General features: G+C 48.6%; 1 protein-coding gene, 1 long non-coding RNA gene and 1 pseudogene across 2 annotated transcripts; 1 reads left to right on the forward strand and 2 right to left on the reverse strand.

The window, feature by feature from the left end:
* Positions 1–262: 262 nt before the first annotated feature.
* LOC103159897 lies at positions 263–9289 on the forward strand. The gene is made up of 3 exons (XR_004772531.1): positions 263–2423; positions 5427–5754; positions 8787–9289. It is a non-coding gene; the product is annotated as an uncharacterized LOC103159897 (long non-coding RNA).
* On the reverse strand, positions 4008–12234 carry Nodal (nodal growth differentiation factor). The gene is made up of 3 exons (XM_027388289.2): positions 12039–12234; positions 5022–5737; positions 4008–4160 (listed from the first exon to the last, which is right to left on the reverse strand). Exons 1-3 carry the CDS (start codon positions 12232–12234, stop codon positions 4008–4010), a joined length of 1065 nt encoding a protein of 354 aa, XP_027244090.1.
* On the reverse strand, positions 7291–7962 carry LOC100762609 (annotated as a pseudogene).
* Positions 12235–19820: the final 7586 nt, after the last annotated feature.

Below are 19820 nucleotides of genomic sequence, written 5' to 3' on the forward strand. Positions count from 1 at the left end.
TGTGCAGCTCTTGGATGGCGTAGAACATCTCATATAGACCAGGCTGCTCTTGAATGCAGAGATCCACAAGCCTCAGCCTCCCAAGTGCTAGGATTAAAGGCTTGTGTCACCCAACTCAACCTCTATTTTTTGTTTTTCAAGACAGGATTTCTGGCCCTGGCGTTGGTGGCTTGCACCTTTAATCCCAGCACTCGGATCGAGTGCCAGGATAGGCTCCAAAGCCACACAGAGAAACCCTGTCTCAAAAAAAGATAGGATTTCTCTGTGTAATAGCTCTGGTTGTCCTGGAACTCTCTGTAGACCACCTGGCTGACCTCAAACTCACAGATCTGCCTACCTCTGCCTCCCAAGTGCTGGGAACAAGGGTGTGTGGTGGTGCTGCCCCTGCCACCACTACCACCCAGCTTTTTTTTTTTTTTTCAGATACTATGCTTGGTTCACACCTGTAACCCCAGTGCTCAGAAGGCTGAAACAGATTGCTAAAAGTTGGAGGCCAGCCTGGGCTACGTACATACACACGCACCAAAACTGTGTCCAGTGAACTATTGAGGGTTATTCACATATGGCAAGTCTTAGCTCAGAGGAGCCAGGCAGAATAAGCCAACTGTTTTCTGTTTCTCTCATGGACCACTGATATTCTGGTCCTGTGAGTGTAAGCACTGGAGCTTGGTGGCCTCTCCCTGCTCTGAGAGGGTCACCGCGTCATATGTGTCTTGCTCTAGACCTTCCTAATGCTGCAACCCTTTAATATAGTTCCTCGTGTTGTGGTGACCCCCCCCCAACCATTTAAATTATTTTCATTGCTATTTTGTAACAGTAATTCTGCTGTTATGAATTGTAAATATCTGATGTGCATGGTATATGACTGTTCTAGGCTGATACATGAGCCTCCCTTGGCTTTCTTACGTTGGTGGCCATGGATAGGTTCACTAAGCTCAGCTGTTTGAGAGAATCCCCATCCTGTGGAGACCCTCTGTGCAGGTGTTGGTTAGAGCAGATGCAACTAGATGGACCTAGGACTAAAGGGAAGATGGAGCTGAGATAACCTACAGAACCTTGGGGGGGGTGGTCTTCCTGCTGTACAAGGGCTCTTAAGGTGGAGATAAACCCAGGTTATGGTGCAGAGGGTCACAGTTCTCTGCAGTCTCTTACCTCTGCTACTGCCAGACCCAGGGTGTGTGCGTGCGTGTGTGTGTGTGTGTGTGTGTGTGTGTGTGTGTGTGTGTGTGTGTGTGTGTGTGTAAGGCAGCTATTGTTTCTGTTCTTGGCCCTGCTTACAGTTGCAGAACACCAGACCTTTACCCTGAGAGCACGTAACTATTAAAGCCCCACATTCAGATAGGATAGTTCTCAGAGACAGTCCTTTGGGATGTCCAAGGCATCCTGCCAAGCTGTGGACCAGATCCAGAGCCATTGTCTAACAATGGCAGCCAGAAACCCCCAGCCAGGGCAGCACTACACGGTGGTCCTGCAGCTAGCACTACAAGCAAGATCAGCACACGTAGTTGATCACTTCATGCCTACATCCCAATACCTTGTCACCAGGGAGCTTTGTCGCAAGTTCACTCAACAGCCAACTGTAAACACTCCCACAAGCTGGAGCCACGAATAGCTTGGTCTTTGGCTCTGCTGGCCCTGCTGTCTGGATGTGTAAGAACTGCAGGCACCTGCCTCCTGCAGCCTCAAGAGGCCGCTTCACTCCAAGAACTTAAGCTCCATAGTGGTTTTGAGTCCTGGAAGTCAAGCCTTTGGTCTAAGCTAGGTTAGCCTAGTCCTCTAGATGCCATCCAAGTGTCTTGGATCTCAGCACTGCTGTGGTGTCCATGAGACCTTTCTGGGTTAGCATTCGGGGAAGCAGCTGGGACAAGTGAACCTCATAGGCCGTTTGCAAAAGTAAAATTTGGTTTGGCATGGTGGTAGAGGTGAGTAATCCTAGTGTTTGAGAATCTGAAACAGAAATACCTTGAGTTTGAAGCCGGTAGGAGCCAGAGTGAGATCCTGATTCCAATCCCAACGCCTGAGCACTGGTGACTAAACTCAGCTCAGAGCTTGCTTGGACCCAGCCTTGCTGCTGAGTCATGGGCCTTCAGCTTTGTCAAGCCCAGGATAGGTTGTGCCCAACCCAGTCCCTGCTTGGACCAGTCTCACTGCCTTGATTCTGCCAAGGCTGGAGCAAAGTGGATGGGAAGCTAGCAGGAGGGAGAGCGCCTGTGGACTTTCATGCCCCCCTCCCAAAGCAGCCCCATCCCCCAGCCAAAAGAACAAGCAGCTGTTCAGATACTTTAGTGATAGAACTTAACACCCCCCCCACCCCCCGCCACACACACACACACACACACAGGATTTCTCTGCGTAACAGCCCTGGCTGTCCGGGAACTCTTCATAGACCAGGCTGGACTCAATCCCCAGTACTGGGATTAAAGGTATTTGTGGGTTTTTTCGGGGGCGGGGGGGGGGGGGGAGGAAGGGTGGGAAGGTGGTTGCCGTAGAAGTTTCTTTAGAAAGCTGAGTTTCCTTCTGCTATGCTACCAAGCAGAATCAGGAGTTAAAACAGGGCATTCATAGCAGGTTTTTTGTGTTTGTTTTTTTTTTTTTTTAAGATGATTTGTTTGTATACAGTGTTCTGCTTGCATGTACGCTTGCAGGCCAGAAGAGGGCACCAGATCTCATTAAAGATGATTGTGAGCCACCATGTGGTTGCTAGGAATTTAACTCTGGATCTCTGGAAGAGCAGCCAGTGCTCTTAACCTCCAGCCATCTCTTCGGCCCCAGCATAGTAGGTCTTACACGTTAAGGCTTAAGGATTTAGAGAAGGGAGAAGACTCAGAGGACAATCCAGTTGGAGGCCCAGGGCCCTCGGTTTCATGCTGGTTTTTGTTTGTTTTTTTGTTTTGTTTTTTTTGAGACAGAGTTTCTCTGTGTAGCTTTGGAGCCTATCCTGGCACTCACTGTGGAGACCAGACTGTCCTTGAACTCACAGAGATCCTCCTGCCTCTGCCTCCTGAGTGCTGGGATTAAAGGCGCCAGCCACCAACACCCGGCCATTTTTGTTTGTTTTGAGACAGGATCTCATTGTATAGCTCTGACTGTCCCTAGTGAGCCACAGTCATTCCCTAGCCCTTAGGGGCACACCCTACAAAGGAATCAGGATCTGCTGTTTTTTTCACAAGGAGAGGCCTGGCAGTGAATGTCCCCATACACACACACACACACCACAGAGCCGCTTTGCAAAAGCTGTGACCACAACCCAATCCCTGATGGATCAGAACCTCAGGATCCCAAAACACACATTGAGAGCCTGAGGTGAATTCTCACTGACTTTTAATAGACTTGGGTTCTGTCTGCCAAGCAGACATCTGACAGCTCTGGCTGGCTTCTACAGTCCACCATGGCCGGTCCCTCTTGGACAAGTACCCACCTCTCTGGTCAAATGCATCAGCTGGCCCTGATAGAACTGGACAGTGCTTTATTGTTAGACAACTCATTACCAGAGATCAGGGAGCCCCTGAGGAAGACCATTGCATTAATGTCAGCAAGCCAGAAAGTTGTGGGGCTCCCCTAGCCCAGCTTGAAACAGGGAGAGCCAAATGGCTAGTTTTAATCTAATAAAATTATACTGATCTTTAAGGAGGGACAGTGGGTCACAGACCACTTTTCAGAATACAGGAAAGCTACAGATGGCCACAAAAATAAATACATAACATACCCCAGCCTTTGCACACCATTTCAAGGGCTTCAAAGTTTAAAAAGCACTTGCACAGTTCATAACCCCCATTCCAGGGAGTCCAGTCAGTCCCTGCAAGGCTTCTCCATTTCTGCCTCCCTGCAGTAGCCTCTGGCCTGGCAGGTCTAAGGCCTGACTGTGCACAGGGAGCAGGCCTTCCTCTTCAGCTCTGGCAGGCAGAGCCCTTCTTCCATTTTTGCTCCCTGGATAGACACTGTGGGGTCTCCCCGGAGTTCTCTAGCATTGTGGAGAGCAAGCTGATTCAGCACTCCCCCCAGCTCTGTCAGAGGCATCCACATTCCTCCACAACCATGTCCTTGTGGTGTTCCAGAAGGACCCTGCCATTGTCCACATAGAGCATACTCAGAGGCTTGGTCTTGACAGGGACACAGCACGTGGAAGGGACCCGGTTGGGCTGGTAGCGTTTCAATAGGCTCTGAAAGGGAGGAAGGAGGGAGCATCAGTAAGTTCGCACCGCTGGGGCAGAGAATTAGTATTTCTGGCCAAAGTGAAACAGATGTTTCATCTGGTACAAAAATAGAAAATTATTTTCATAAATAATTGAATGCTGCAGATGCAACCAACTCATGATCCCCCCACACAAACACACATACACACACTCCATGCCTGTGAAATATGCTACTGGCTTTGAAATAGACAGGCTTTGGAGAAGCAGCAGCTTAATGTCACACAAGAAATGAGCAGGAGTAGGAAGGCTAGTCTAGTCCCCAAGTCCAATTTTGAATGTCTTTTCCCAGAGTGGCAGAGCTGGAGGAGCAGAGATCCTTTGTTCTATTCCCAACACCTAATTACAGGAACAAGGAAAAGCTGGGGATGTAGCTTAGTTGGTAGCGTGTTTGCCTAGCATACTCGAGGTCCTGGATCTGATCCCCAATACTGTAATGACTGGGTGTGGTGATGCATGCCTGTAATTCCAGCACTAGGGGAGTGATGGCAAGAGGAGCAAGAGTTCAAGGTCATCCTGGGCCATGTAATGAATTTGAGGCCAGCCTGGCGCGCGCGCGCGCGCCATGTGTGTGTGTGTGTGTGTGTGTGGTAACCCCCCATGGAACAGGACTCAGTGCTGAGAGAGAGAGAAAGAGAGAGAGAGAGAGAGAGAGAGAGAGAGAGAGAGAGCGCTCCAGTATAACCCCACCAAACAGGACGCCGTGCTGTGACAATCTACATTCTCACAGGAGCAAACATGGAGGTACTTGAATGACCAAACCCAGTTATCTCATGCAAACCTTGAACATCATCCCCTGTCTAGCAGCCTGTTCCATTGTAGGCATCCTACCTGTATATAGGCGTGGTTGGTAGGGTGAAACTCCTCCCCGACAGGGTTAGGACACTCGCCCTCACAGCGATAGGCGTTGTACTGTTTGGGGTAGATGATCCAGGAGCCCCAGCCAATCAGGTTGAAGTCCACCTGGAACTTGACCCTCCTACACAGTTGGCTTCTGTCTGGCAAGTGATGCCTCCGGTGCCTTCTGCCCCATCGGCCCCTCTCTCCAGACAGCTGTCCCTCCTGGGCCCGCCAGGAGCTTTCAGCTTCCCAGAGCAAAGTGGCACCACCCAGCTGCCTCTGCTCCTGAGGCCGGTTGGAGTAGAGCATGAGCACATTTGTGCTGGTGAGAGTGACAGGTGGGGTTCGGGGCTGATGCCAGCACTTTCCTTTCTGACTGGACATTTGCTTCTCCAGTATCCTGGGGTCCTTTAGCCACCTGGAGAGTGGCCTGGTCACCTCCACGACAGTGCTGCCCGAGGAAAAAGTGACCTGAGATGGACTGACAGTGAACCGCTCCATCCGAACTCGCTCCAGGCAGTCGGCTGGGGCCTGCTCTGGGTCCAGCTTAGCCTGGTGGGAAATTTCAATGGTGAGTGAGCCCTCAGCGGGGAGGTCCACCAGGCTGGGCAGCTGCAAACGGAGCTCGGCCCAAGCCAGATCCTCTTCTTGGCTCAGAAAGGAGAAGTCAAAAGCGAAGGTCCAGTTCTGGCCACTCACTTCCACATCTGGAGGAGGAAACAGGGTAAGAGGGAGTTCTGTCAACCACCAGCTGGGTAGGCTGCCTGTCACCCACTGCTCACCCTCACCCACCCTTACTGGCTTGTACGGTCATCTAGTCCATTTTATTTATTTTGGCCTTTTGATACTGAGTTTCATACTAACTCAGGCAGAATTGGAACCTGATATTTACCCTAGAATGGCCTGGAACTCTGGGCCATCCTTCTGTCTCAGTCTCTCAAGCTGCCTTGTGTGTGTGTGTGTGTGTGTGTGTGTGTGAGAGAGCACTCAGATACAGTCCATTTTAGAGATGAAGGAAAAAAAAAACACAAATAAAGGTTATTAAAAAAAAAAAAAAAGGAAAAAGTAACCAAAGGGCTGGGGATGTGGCTGAGTTGGTCAACCTGTTGCCTAGAAAGTACAAAGACCTGGATTTGATCCCCAGCACTGCTTAAACTGTCCTACAAAGTAGAATTGGAGGGTCAAAAATTCCAGGTCATCCCCAACTTCATTGAGAGTTCAGGGCCAACCTGGCTTGAGACTGTGGAGGGGCGTGGCCAGGGAAAAGGAAGAGGAGGGAAGGAAGGAAAGAAGGAAGAGCTAGGAGTAAGCTTGAAATCTCTGTTCTAGCCATCTCTTTTTAACACACTGGGCAGTCAGAGAACAGTGGGTAAGAACTGAAAGACACTGGGTGGTGGTAGTTCCCACCTTTAATCTCAGCACTCCAGAGGCAGAGGCAGACAGATCTCTGAGTTCTGAATTCAAGGCCAGTCTGGTCTATAGAGCAAGTTCCAGGGCAGCCAAGGCTACACAGAAAAGCCCTGTCTTGAAAAATACACACATTGGGGGGGGGGGTGCGCTGGAGAGATGGCTCAGAGGTTAAGAGCACCGACTGCTCTTCCAGAGATCCTGAGTTCAATTCCCAGCAACTACATGGTGATTCACAACCATCCGTAATGAGATCTGGTGCCCTCTTCTGATGTGCAGACATTCATGGAAGCAGAATGTTGTATACATAATAAATAAAATCTTTAAAAAAAAAAAAAGAAAAATACACACATGGGATGGAGAGATGGCTCAGAGGTTAAGAGCACTGGCTGCTCTTCCAGAGGACTTGAGTTAAATTCCCAACAACTACATGGTGGCTCACAACCATCTATAATGAGATCTGGTGCCCTCTTCTGGTGTGCAGATATACATGCAGGCAGAACACAATGTACATAATAAATAGATAAATATTTTTTTTTGCTTAGAAATGAATTTTATTCAACAAAAACATAAACTCAAAGTTCCTAAACATGTTAGGAGTCTTAAATAAAGCAGCTTAGTTACAAAATTTGACGCCTTCAATAAAGAACTGCTACAAAATATGTCATTATTCTAAAGCCATACTCATTTTGAAAACTCAGATTTTTATAGCTACAAAAATAGCAACATGTTGAAAATCCTTATTTTGCTAACACACACATATAAAGCAACACAACAGTATACACAGTCCACAGTCTCTGAACACCTAACTAGTTGCTCTGAGAAAGTTCAGGGGCCTGAGGTTTCCCTTCCCTTCTGCCCAAGGTCAGAAGTCTTGGCGGATGTTTTCCTTATTTGCCTCCCCATGCTGCTGCTTGATTTGATAGATCTCGTTCTCCAGCTGCACAATATTCCTTTCAATCTCATAGTTGTTGCTTACCAGGGATACCCAATTTGACTCCATTTCTCTTAATTTAGATCCAGCTGAGAGTTGCATGTTTTTTTCGCTGCCAATTTAAATCTTGAATATGTTTCCTTAACTTCTTAAGCTCCTTCTGTGCATGTTCAATCATATGAACGAGGTTTTCATTACATACTTTCCAGGCATTACACCCATGCTGTGACATCAGTTCCAGATTCTCAATTCGCATTGCTTGATGCTCTAACTGGGCCATGGAATCGTTGACACACTCTTGCTATGCAGTAATGCCATTTTTTCTGACCCGAAGAAGGGGCTGGAAGTTCATATCGTTTCATGCTGAGCAATTCAGTTGGTTGTCCAGCAGCCAGCCTCTCAAATTCGTTTCTCATTATGTCAGTTTCAAAGGCAGAATAATCCGGGGCTGTCAGGTAGCTCAGGTAGTTCTTGGTAGGTCGGTATCTGCGCGTTTCCTCCTTCACCAGGGCCGCAGCCGCTTCCCGCACGCAGGACGTATAGCAACGCATCCACTACCACCTCCCGGGCTACCAAACCCGTGCCTGCCATTGCGTGGCATTCTGCTCCAGTCTGCCAGTCTGCGCTGGCTCACTGCCATTTCACTGCGCCTGCGCCATGGATGACGTCATACACGGCACCACCTCTTGGATTAGCAGAATTAGCAGAGCTGGTAATTCTGCAGCCGTTAGGTTTTAAGGACTGTTTTGTTTGGGGTGGACTGTTTCATTTGAAGCCTTACGCACTGATCTCCCAGTAGACCTGGGACTATGCTTGTTTTTCTGTGGCTACCGTGTGGTTTTGTTTTTTGTTTTTTCTGAAGCTTCGAGGATGATTTTATTCGAGTTTAAGAGAAAAACAATAGGGCAGACAGGAGGCAAAACATGCCTTTTGATTTAGACATAGATGCTAGCAATGCATTGAGACTAGCAGCCGCATAGTAGAAGGGAGAGGAGTTTAAAAGACTGAGAAAGCTCAGAGCGTTGGGGGCGTGGGAACTTCAAGAGGCCTAAATAAATATTTTTTTAAAAAGAGAGAGAGAGGGTTGGAGAGATGGCTCAGTGGTTAAGAGCACTGACTGTTCTTCCAGAGGTCCTGAGTTCAATGCCCGGCAACCACATGGTGACTCACAACCACCTTGAATGAGATCTGGTGCCCTCTGCTGGCATGCAGGCAGAAGGCAGTATACATAATAAAATTAAAAAGAGAGAGAGAGAGAGAGAGAGAGAAGAAACACACATACACAAAGGACTGAATGGCTCAGCCACCACTCACCCCCCAGTCTAAAGCTGAGGCCTTCTTTCCTAACCCTGGGCTTCTACTTGCCCTGTTGAGCCTTGAGCAAGCAACCCTCTCAGCCCTGTGCTTTTTCTTAGTGGACAGGGCAGCTTGTTCCAGACATGCTGGGTAGATGTAAATGTCACAGAAACCCCAGAATTCTCCGGGAAGAACAAGTAACAGAGGCTGCACTGGCCACCCTATCCCCACCTGCTCCTCCGGAAGAAGAAGAAGAAGAAGAAGAAGAAGAAGAAGAAGAAGAAGAAGAAGAAGATTGTTTTCATCCAGCGTTTCCTATCTACCTGCAGCATCCTCACACTGCCCTCTTGTGCCTGATCCTTCACAGAGATAGGCGGGACAGACGCAGCCCCATGGCAAGAACCCAAGATGGAGGCCCTCACTCAATGAGATATATACTGGGATAGTGGATGTCTCCAACTAGCGTGCATTAATGGATTTTTTTTAAGTGATTAAGTGAGTGGATATGGCACTCATGCTTGCAATCCCAGCACTCAAATAGCTGTGGGTTTGTGGCCCACCTGGCCTACAGAATGAGACACTCTTTGAGAGAGAGAGAGAGAGAGAGAGAGAGAGAGAGAGAGAGAGAGAGAGACCTGGGTTTTGGTGGCACACGCCCTTAATCCCAGCACTTGGGAGGCAGAGACAGGCGGATCTCTGTGAGTTCAAAGCCAGCCTGGTCTACAGAGTGCCAGGACAGGCTCCAAAACTACACAGAGAAACCCTGACTGGAAAAAAAAAAAGAAAAAAAAAAGTGATTTTCTACTTTTTGCAAGCCTACTTTTCTCTCCTTTGCTTTACAGCCATGTGTGGTGGCACATGCCTGTAATTCCAGCACTGGGGACACATAGAAACAGGAGGATCAGAATTTGAGGTCAGAGCCAGCTGCATGAGACCCTGTTTCAAACACACACACACACACACACACACACACACACACACCCCAACAAAATAATGCATGGACTTGGGGAAATCTAGAGGTTTAATGTTTTACATTTTTCTGGTGTTTTTGTTTTGTTTCATTAGATAAGACAAAGCAAGGACTCTGTGACAGGCATATTGAGTAGTTCTGGAGGAGGCAGGGATCTGGAATGATCCAGTGTAGCTCCTAGCTTTTAACCATCCCCAGAACATCTTTGAGCTTAGGGGAGTTGCTCAAGGAAATTTCCAGCATCTGCCTCTGGTGGCTTCTCCCTGTCCATTTCTAGTTGCCTTTTCATTTAATTTCCACTTTCCCTCCTCATTAGCAACTTCGGGAGACAGTAACTAGCCCTTTCCTAGAGACTCTCCCCAGATGCCACTGACCCTGTAAGCTAGGTGGTCAGTCCTGCCCCTGTACTAGCAGCCTGCCTGTGATCTGCAAATGGCCTCTCCGAGCAGGTGCTCCTGCTTCATTGGCTAAGAGCAGCAGCCCGAGTCCCCCAGGACTTGAGGAGTTCTCCTGTGTTGGTTCCCGTTTGACAGTGCTCAAGTGGTTTCCCTTCTCTGGGCCTCAGTTGCCTTAGTAGAAAGAAGGGATGTTGTGTGCTAAACAAAACTCAGGAATGAAATGTGGCAGTCAGGTAGCTAGATGCAAGGCCCTGTACGTAGACGTGGTTGCTCGTAACTGATGACCAGTGTGCAGGCAGGGCAGGAAGAAACTGCTTCCACTTGGGCCACCCTCAGGGTTTCCTGGGATAGAGGTAGGCTCTAGCTTATTAAACGATTGATATGGTAAAGGTCAATGGTGTGGGTATGAGGAAGGGACTCATGGCCACCCTGAAACCCACTGTGTGCTGAGTGTGGATTTGGCAAGAATCATTAGCATGTTTAGCCACCTCCAGTTCTAAAGGAAAGAGTTGTAACTCAGGCCTTTTGCTTGCCCCAGTCCTCAGCTAGGTAGGCAAGGGGCTATCATGAGGTCCTTGCCACTTTTTGCTTCCCGTATGCCAAGGCTTTACAAGAACTGTCTTCCCACCTCCACACACACCCCTCACTGGGACTGCCATTTGCACAGGATTAAACTGAACAACTGAGGCACAGACAGGCACTAAGATTCCAGCTGACAGAGCCCACTACCATTGTGATGGGGCAGATTACCTACTGACTCAAGAGGGAAGGAGTGGCCTGGAATGCGGATCTTCCCCCAGACTCCCTCCAGGCAGAGCCATTTTGCTGAAATGGAGGCAGTTGACACCATTGGCAAATAGTTAAAATGCTAAAGTCCTCCGATTTACAAAAGCAAATAAAGAGTGAGATGATGGTGCCGTGGGACTCAGGCGACTTCGAAACAGAATTGGATGGACCTGAACAGTTTTCCTGAATCCCTGGTTGTCCCATCACTTATATAAACCTTCAAGAACTTTCTAAAAGTGAAGAGAACTGGAAAGGTAGGTTTTTCCCGCTTTGCCTCCGTCCCACACTAGGCGGAGGGGCCGAGCACTTCACCAATTTCCCATTGCCTCGACCTCAGGGATGTCCTGGCCAGTAGTCCCCAGATGACCCTTCAGGAGAGGGTCACCGGCAGTCTCACCCCAGACGCTGTATGCAGGGACTAGGGGCTCCGCCTCCAGGGCCGGAGGGCGACGGGTCAGACCGGATTAGCAGATGTGGATTGCGTCCGGGTCCCGCGGAGGGCCGTCTGGCCTCGCAGGACAGGCGCGGACTGGCCAAGCTGCCCAGGCGACGGGATGTGGATTGCGCCCGGGAAGGGAGTCCCGAGTCTGTACTCCCTCTCCTGGGCACCCACCTGTCGGTCTACTCTGGTGAGCGACACTCAGGTCACTGGGCCAACTACACACGCACACCTCGATCCAAATAGGTTCCGAGCCCGGGCTCACCCAGGACACCTGACACGGCCCAGCAGTGAGAACTGCCTGAGTTCTGGACTTGCGCGGCACCCGATCCCTAATTTCCGATCCTTGAAATCTGGCAGCCGGGACAAAACTCAGTAACGACCTGTTGTATTTGTACGCCTGGTTCGTGCCCAGCGTTTTTGGGAGCGTTGGGGTGTTGTCACCTAGTCCTCAACGTAAGTCTGTGAAGGAAGTCCTGCAATTTCTAAACTACAGATGAGCAAACTGAGGGTCCCAGATGCTCAGTGGTGCGATCCGGGCCTCGCCCTATTCTCTTATTCTCTGCCACCTAAACTAGAACCCCAAAGGCGATGTCCCCGGGACGCTGGGTTCCTCTCCGACTTGGCCACCAGCGCTGTGCCCTGAGCCTGCCCACGCGCAACCATCGTTAAGACCAGACTCTGAAGCTCCCCTGGTGCCCAGTCCCCGCTGCAGCCACCGCGCCCCTCCCAGGTCGTGCGCCCTTGGGTGCTTGGTGAGGCCAGGCTTGCAGCCTACCTTGCGCCTGGAGGCTGCGGATGATGTCCGCCCGAGGCAGCGGGTCTCGGTAGAGGCTCATCATGTACGCGAGAGAGGATGGTGATGAAGGCTGTCCCTGTGTCCACAGAGGAAAGGCGGCCACCGTCGCGGCGCGGGGCTGGAGTAGGGCCCACCAGGCATGGAGAAGAAGAATGGGGAGGCGGTGGGCACTCATGGTGGGCTGGCTGGACCCGAAAACAGCGGCTGGGTCCCTTATATCTGAGCTACCGCCGCCCCGCCCCCTCCCGTCCTCCCTCCTGAGATGCCTTAAGAACCTATAACCCCCCTGGAGGAGTAGGGCAGGGGAGCCCCTGCTGGGGGAAGGTGTGATGTGATGAGATGTGACTGATTAAATTGTGATGGGGGTCTTGGGTACAGAGACTGGGTGGGTCTGGGCTACCCCCGCACCTTACCCCTCTACCTAGGAAAGTCTTACTGCTGAGATAGCGGGCTGTTACTTGCTACGGATTGTGCTTCGCTGAGCTGGAGGTGTGTTGGAGCTCTGGCTTCAAGTCTACAACCACAACAATGGCTTCCTTACTCTGCCTCTCCAGGACCCCTGGTGATCCTCTTTCCAGCTCATCCAAAAGCAGGTAGGGAGTGCTGGGGTGGGGGCGGCCCTCTGTTCTGGGTAGCTCCAGGCCAGCCTGGGGTACAGCCTTCATTGGCAAGTACTGGGTATTGGAAATTTGCAAGAACAGAGGAAGGCCCTTGGTGACAAATGTCAGCTTCAAATACCAAAGCGCCCTCCTGGGGAGCAGAGGGAGGCCCAGCTATAGCTAACCCAGGTGTTTTGGGTGGTGACAGGCCCTTCCCTGCTTGCTACAGGAGTTTTCGGAGAGAGAGAAAGAGAAAAAAAAAAAGCTGGGGCCTGCTGGCTGCATCTCCTGTCAGCCGTGGCCGAGCCCTGGGAGGTCTTAGTTCCTCTCAAGACCGCTGCTCCATCTCCCTGAGGCCTGCTCACCTTGTCTGCCCATGATGGAATTGAAGAATTCTATTTTCTCAAAGTAACTCCCATCAGTCCTATTTGTTTGTGCGGGACTCAATATAATAAATATTTGTAAGGAGTGTTATTTATGTCAAGGGGGTGAACATTTTTCACACCGTTCAAATGATTGAGTTCATTGGAATGGAGTCATTAAGAAGAGAATCTTGGGTATGGAAAGATCCTAGGCTTTGTGTTCTCAAAAGGGAAGGCAGGATTGGAATTACCTTTTAAAGAAATGTAAATTGCTGTCCCGACGTCCGCCCTCATGTTTTCCTCAGCTATTGCTGGTTTTCTCCTTAGCTGCTCCCCACCCCCATCCCATCCTTTTCAAGCCTCCAACTAGCACATTAGCAGCTGGCTAACATTTACTGAACACCTACTATGTGCTGGGCACTTTACACACTTGGGCTCTTTCACAGGCTGGGTTGTGAGCAGGTGTTAGGAGGGTGCAGTGACTCCCTGGGGCTCCGCAGACCTGCATGGTCTTGTAGAAGCTGTTCTAACTGGCTGGAAGAAGCCTCTGGTCGCAGGCCACCAAATGTCCCGACGGTTTGCATAACAGATCAAGCTTATCTTGATATCCTAGCCCGGCCCAGGCATTTTGTTTTTCCCCAAAACAGTCTGGTGTAGCCCAGGCTAGCCTTGAACTCATTTTGAAGCTGAGGATGACCTTAAAGTCTGATCCTCTTGCCTCTACATCCTAAGTACTCAGATTACACTGCTGGTGCCTTGGTTTGTGTGGTATTGGGGTTGAATCTATGGCCTCATGCCTTCTAGGTGAACTCGATAGGAACTGAGCTTAGTTTCTGGTCGAGGTTCAGACCCACTGTGCAGAGCACCATGTCTGGGCTTGCCTGAGGATGCCAGTCTCCTGGGCTGTTTGTTAAAGCCTGGGCTCCACACTTCCCTCCAGACCTCAGAATTAGAATTCCAAGAGAGGGTGCGGTGATCTGCATATTCAGCAAGCACCCCAGTGGTTCTTATCTGAAGGCTTTGGAAACCTGGGTGGGCCAGGTTACAGTTTATAGGATGTGTGCCGAGTAAAACAGCTGGAGATATCTCCTCCTAAGCTCTTAAAACTAAGAGCTTAAAAGGCTCTGAACCCTTTTGAAGGGATTATACACCTGGATGGGTACAGGAGCTCCTGATCAATGTTACTTGGTGGTGTTAGGAGCTCCTGCCCGCTGAAGCAGACCCCTTCCCAGAGGCAGACAGCACCTGGATCCTAGCATATAGAAATTAAACCATGACAGATTGCTAGGCATAGTGGGATGTGCCTTTAATCCCAGCACTTTGAGGGGCCGAGGCAGGAAGATCTTTGAAGCAAGAGGATATCTGTGAGTTCCAGGCTAATCTGACTTCCAGCTGCTGTGCCAGGCCAGCAAGTTTACATAGTGAAATCTTGACTAACAAAATGAGCATCAAGTATGACAACGCAAAGGGGTGCTGAAGAGATGGGAATTCCAGAACTCCTGGCTGCCAGAGTCTGGACTCCTGGGATCCAGGTGGCTAAGGGCAGACTTATCCACCAAGAGCCAAGAAGATGATTCTTATGGTTTTTCTACTTTCAGTTAGAAGCTTCTCTTAATCAATGGCTAAGCTTCTGGCATCTGTGTCTCTTGCACTGTGTGGCACATAGGAAGTGTAGGAACTGAGTTGAGTGCCAGGTGGTGGTGATGTATGATGCCTTTAATTCTAGCACTCAGGAGGGAGAGGAGGTAGATCTCTGAGTTTGAGGCTAGCCTGGTCTGCAGAGTGAGTTCCAGGACAACCAGGGCTACAGAGAGGGACCAACAAACAGAGTTGAAGTTAATGATAACAACAATGGCTAATTATTGAGGGGCATGTGCATTGTGCATTCTGCTAAGTGTCCATTGATTTCATTATCTACCCCATGTACAAGGCATGATGGATGGCAAGGCAACATGGAAGCTTGCAAGAAGGTGATGTGCTGGTCCCAAGATACACAAGAGACAGCTGGTGGGAGAGGCAGTCTACCAGTCACCCACATCTACGTTATAACTTTTGGTGCTTTCCCATAAAAGAAGTGAGAAAAGGAGGAGAAGGAAAAGATGGAGCTGGTGGAGGTTGGAGAGATGGCTCAGAGGTTAAGAGCCCTGGCTGCGCTTCCCGAGTTCCTGAGTTCAATTCCCAGCAACCGCATGGTGGCTCTCAACCATCTATAGTGAGATCTGGTGCCTTCTTCTGGTGTGCAGTCAGAACACTATATACATAATAAATAAATAAGTCTTAAAAATAAAAAAGATCAAGAAAGAGCTGGTGATATGACTCAGTGGGTAAAAGCACTTGTCACCAAACCTGGTGACCTGAGTTCAATCCCTGTGACTCATACAGTGAAGGGGGTTTTGACTCCTGAAGTTTTGTCCTCTGCCCTAGCACAACACATAAATATATAAATAAATGTTTTTAAACATTATTTATAGCTGGGCATTGGTGGCACTCAGAAGGTGGAGACAGGCGGATCTCTGTGAGTTCAAGGATAGCCTGGTCTACAGAGCAAGTTCTAGGACAGGCTCCAAAAGCTACAGAGAAACCCTATCTTGAGCCCCCTCCCCAATGTTTATAAATCTGTCTCTGTCTCTGTCTCTAGTCTCTGTCCCTGTCCCTCTCTTTCTCTATGGTTTTTCCAAGACAGAGTTTCTCTGTGTAAGTCCTGGTTGCCCTGGAACTCACTACATAGACCAGGTTGAACTTACAGAGATTCACCTGCCTCTGCTTCCTAAGTTTGTGCACCACCATGTCCAGCCATATTAAAAAAAATTAAAAAGGAAAAAAGAAAAGAAAGACAGGTAATATTTATAATCCCAGGAGATGGAAGCAGGAAAACCTTGGGTTCAAGGTTAGACTCAGCTATATAGTAACTAAACTACATGAAATAGATGGGACCCTGTGTCCAAACAAACAAACAACCCCTCACAAAAGTTGTGATGGCTATTCTTGGTTGTCCATTTAACTGTATCTGGAATGAACTACAATCCAGGAATGGAGAGCAGGCATACTTGTGGTCCAGATCTTGAGGCAGGAAGACACACCTTTGATCTGGGCCACGCCTTCTGGAAGCATATGCAATGACAATGGAAGAAGGAAGGGTTCTTTCTTCCCCTGCTTGCCCTCACCTTGTCAGCACGTCCATTACCCCTTAGACACCAGCCTTGTGGGACTGAGCAGCTACCAGATTCTTGGACTTTCCATTCACAATAGCCATTGTTGGACTGCAGCCTGTGAAACATTCCAATAAATTCACACACACACACACACACACACACACACACACACACACACACACACACACAGAGAGAGAGAGAGAGAGAGAGAGAGAGAGAGAGAGAGAGAGAGAGAGATTCATTTCATAAGTTCTGACACTCTAGAGACTAATACAGTTGTGCAAATGTCTTGTAGCAGAAGTTTTTTTTAGACTTCCCAAGCCTTGCCCTCATGTGACCTGGGCTGCAGACAGAGCCTCATTTCTTGTGTGTATTGACCCCCAGCTGCCTGGGGATCTGGGATTTCTCCCTGGACTGTCTGGCAAAGCTCGTCCATCTCCAGCATTCTCTTGCTCCTAAGGAAGAGGACCTAAGTCTTTGCAGCCTCTTCAGGACACAGGCCAACCATCAAACCACCCTTCCCCTTTAATTAAGGGCATTAGTCAGTCCCAGGGTTGTTTCCTGAGGCGGAGAGTGACACTTTCTCACGTCCCCAGACAGTCTGACCTGAATGATAACCTCAGAGGCCACACAGCTGCTGGGGGTGGGGGCAAAGTCTCTTGTGGTTGCAGAGGCTTCCAGCCAGCAGGCTGCTCTGGCTCTCTCCTGACTTGAGCCCTAGTGTGGGGCAGTGTGTTTGCTCTAGGCCCCTGAAGTCAGGCCTTAGAAAGCAAATCTGGATTCTTCTCACCAGCTCAGTGTATTGAATCAATTGCTTCCTTCTTCCTTCCTTCCTTCCTTCCTTTCCTTCCTTCCTTCCTTCTCTCTCTCTCTCTTTTTTTTTGTTTGTTTTTTTGTTTTTCCAGACAGGATTTCTCAGTGTAAGCCTGGCTGTCTTGGCACTCACATTGTAGACCAGGCTGGCTTTGAACTCAGAGATCTGCCTGCCTCTGCCTCCCAAATGCTAAGTCAGGTGCCACCACCACCTGACTTAATTGTTTACTATCCTAAAAAGCAAAACACTGATTTATTTATTTATTTATTTATTTATTTATTTATTTATTTATGTGTACAGATCATACATGTGCCCTATATGTGGAGGTCAAAGGAAATTGGGGCTGTGTTTTCTCATGTGGTTTCCGGTCTTCAGGCTTAGCAGCAAATTCCTTTACCTGCTGAACCATCTCGACAGATCCATTTTGATGCTTCTGCCTGCCTGGTTATAAGATGAAGATAATAACGTCTAAATAACACAAGAACTGTAGATAGTAAATGCGGATAAACATGATGTGTGTAGCATTTGGCAACTCATTGAAGAAATCTGGGCATCCCATGAGTTCACAACCTGTTAATTCAGACATGATTCTTAGGGAGTCAAAGACATGTTTATATTATTATTATATAAAAATTATTTTATTACTTTTTTGGTTTGTTTTTAAGATTTGTTTTTATTTTATGAGTATTGGTGTTTTGCCTTCTTATGTATCTGTGTACTATATGTATGCCTGGTGTGGTCAGAGGCCAGAAGGGGGTAAGATCACTTAGAATTTGAGTTACTGACAGGTGTGAGCTACCACATGGGCGCTGGGGATTGAACCCAGGTCCTCTGTAAAGAGCATCCAGTGCTCTTTTTTTGGTTTTTCGAGATAGGGTTTCTCTGTATTGCTGTAGACCAGGCTGGTCTCAAACTCACAGAGATCCACCTGCCTCTGCCTCTCAATTGCTGGGATTAAAGGCATGAGCCACCAAGTCCCATCCCAGCTTCAGCTTCTTCTTCTTCTTCTTCTTCTTCTTCTTCTTCTTCTTCTTCTTCTTCTTCTTCTTCTTCTTCTTCTTCTTCTTCTTCTTCTTCTTCTTCTTCTTCTTCTTCTTCTTCTTCTTCTTCTTTTCGTTGCATCCAGTGCTCTTAAGCTCTGAGTCATCTTTCCTGCCCTGGTTTTGATTTTTTGACACAAAGTTTCTTTTTACCGCGGGTCTCAAACTCTCTACTTAGTTGAGGTTAAGGTTGACTTTAGATTCCTGATCCCCCTGCCCCCACCTCCCAAGTGCTGAGATTACAGGTGCATAACAACAACAAAAACATTAGCGAGCTTTACTTATCTGTCAGGTTGTTGTATTTGTTTTGTTTTGAGACAGGGTTTCATCAGGGTTTCTCTGTGTATCGGCTGTCCTGGAAATCACTCTGTAGACTATAGAAATCACTCCTGCCTCTACCTCCAGAGTTCTATAATTAAAGGTGTGCACCACCTCATGCCAGGTTTGACACTGACTTCATATACTGTTGGCCCTCTGTGTCTGCAGGTTCTTAATCAATAGATTCAACCATTTTGGCTAGGAAGTATTTTAGGAAAACCAGTTTATCATTATATAGAGTGTAATAATCATTCATCCGGCTTTTCCATTGTATTGGATCTTATAAGTCACTGGGAGATGCTCGGAAGTGTATGGGAAGGGCTGCACATGTAGCTCTGTTTACCAACTGAGTGCTTGGCTAGCATGCCTGAGGTCCTTGGGTTTGATCCCCAGCACTTCAGAAACTCGGTGTAGTGGTGCATACCTGTAATCCCAGCACTTGGGAGGTAGAAGCCTGAGGAACAGGAGTTCAAGGCCATCCTCAGCTACATAGTTCAAGGTCAGCCTGGGCTGCATGGGGCTTTGTCTACAAAGGAAAAGACTGTGAAGGTGAATAGTTTATCTGCAGACATTGTGCTATTTTACTTGATCCTCTGTAGATTTTGGTACTTGGGAGAGCCTGGAACTCTTTATGGCTACATCTGGACAACTGTATGTATTAGCACACAGAAGCCACAGAGGAAGAACAAAATATCGAGGTCTTTGCGAAGGTAGAGAACATTTGCATCACTCCAGGGCCTGGGAGCAACTTCTAGCAATCAATTACCATGTTTGCCGACTGATTCAGTGGACTCAGATTTACAAAGCAAGGCCCCAGAACATTCGCCTTTCTGTTGTTTCCACTGCGTTTCCTCAGTAAACCCCAACTTGTCTAACAACACAGACTGAAAATCTTCTCTTGGAGTTGGTGCTTAAAGCCAAATAACACCAACTACCAGAAGATCATGAGTTCAAGGCCTGCCTGGGCAGCTTAGTGAGAGACCCTGTCTCAAAAATTTAAAATAGAAAAGGGGTTCGGGGTGTGGATCAATGATAGAGTGCTTGCTTAGTGTGTGCAAGGCCCTAGGTTCACCCCAGTACTTCGTGTGGGGAGGGGGACCCTCTTCACTATACAGTCTCCAGCTATACACTAAAGCTCCTAAATAAAGCATCGTCCAGCCAGCATGGCAGCAGGTGCCTTGGATCCTAGCATTTAGGAGGCTGCCGAAGGCGGAGCTGAGTCCCAGGCCTGCCAGGTCTACATAGTAAGACCCTATCTCAAAAATTAAATAAATGAGTAAAGCAAGCAAGCATGGTTCATCAGTTCTCCATGTATCCATGACAGCCACCAGATGGAGTTCTCCAGAAGCAGGACAATTTCGGATGCCCTTCTGTAGCCCCCATGTCCATTCATTTAGTGACCTGAAATGAAGGAGCTCCATGAATGGCAGTGGGCAGGGTGGTTGGGGAGCTGCATGCAGGGAGGGATTGGGGGTG

The sequence above is a fragment of the Cricetulus griseus genome (assembly GCF_003668045.3).
Source record: "Cricetulus griseus strain 17A/GY chromosome 1 unlocalized genomic scaffold, alternate assembly CriGri-PICRH-1.0 chr1_1, whole genome shotgun sequence".
NCBI lineage: Eukaryota > Metazoa > Chordata > Mammalia > Rodentia > Cricetidae > Cricetulus > Cricetulus griseus.

Coding starts and splice junctions, on each gene's coding strand:
- Nodal (XM_027388289.2), bottom strand. CDS start 12,234: ATGAGTGCCCACCGCCTCCCCATTCTTCTTCTCCATGCCTGGTGGGCC. Junction 5,738..12,038: donor CCGCAGCCTCCAGGCGCAAG/GTAGGCTGCAAG, acceptor TTCCTCCTCCAG/ATGTGGAAGTGAGTGGCCAG. Junction 4,161..5,021: donor CCAACCACGCCTATATACAG/GTAGGATGCCTA, acceptor CCTCCCTTTCAG/AGCCTATTGAAACGCTACCA.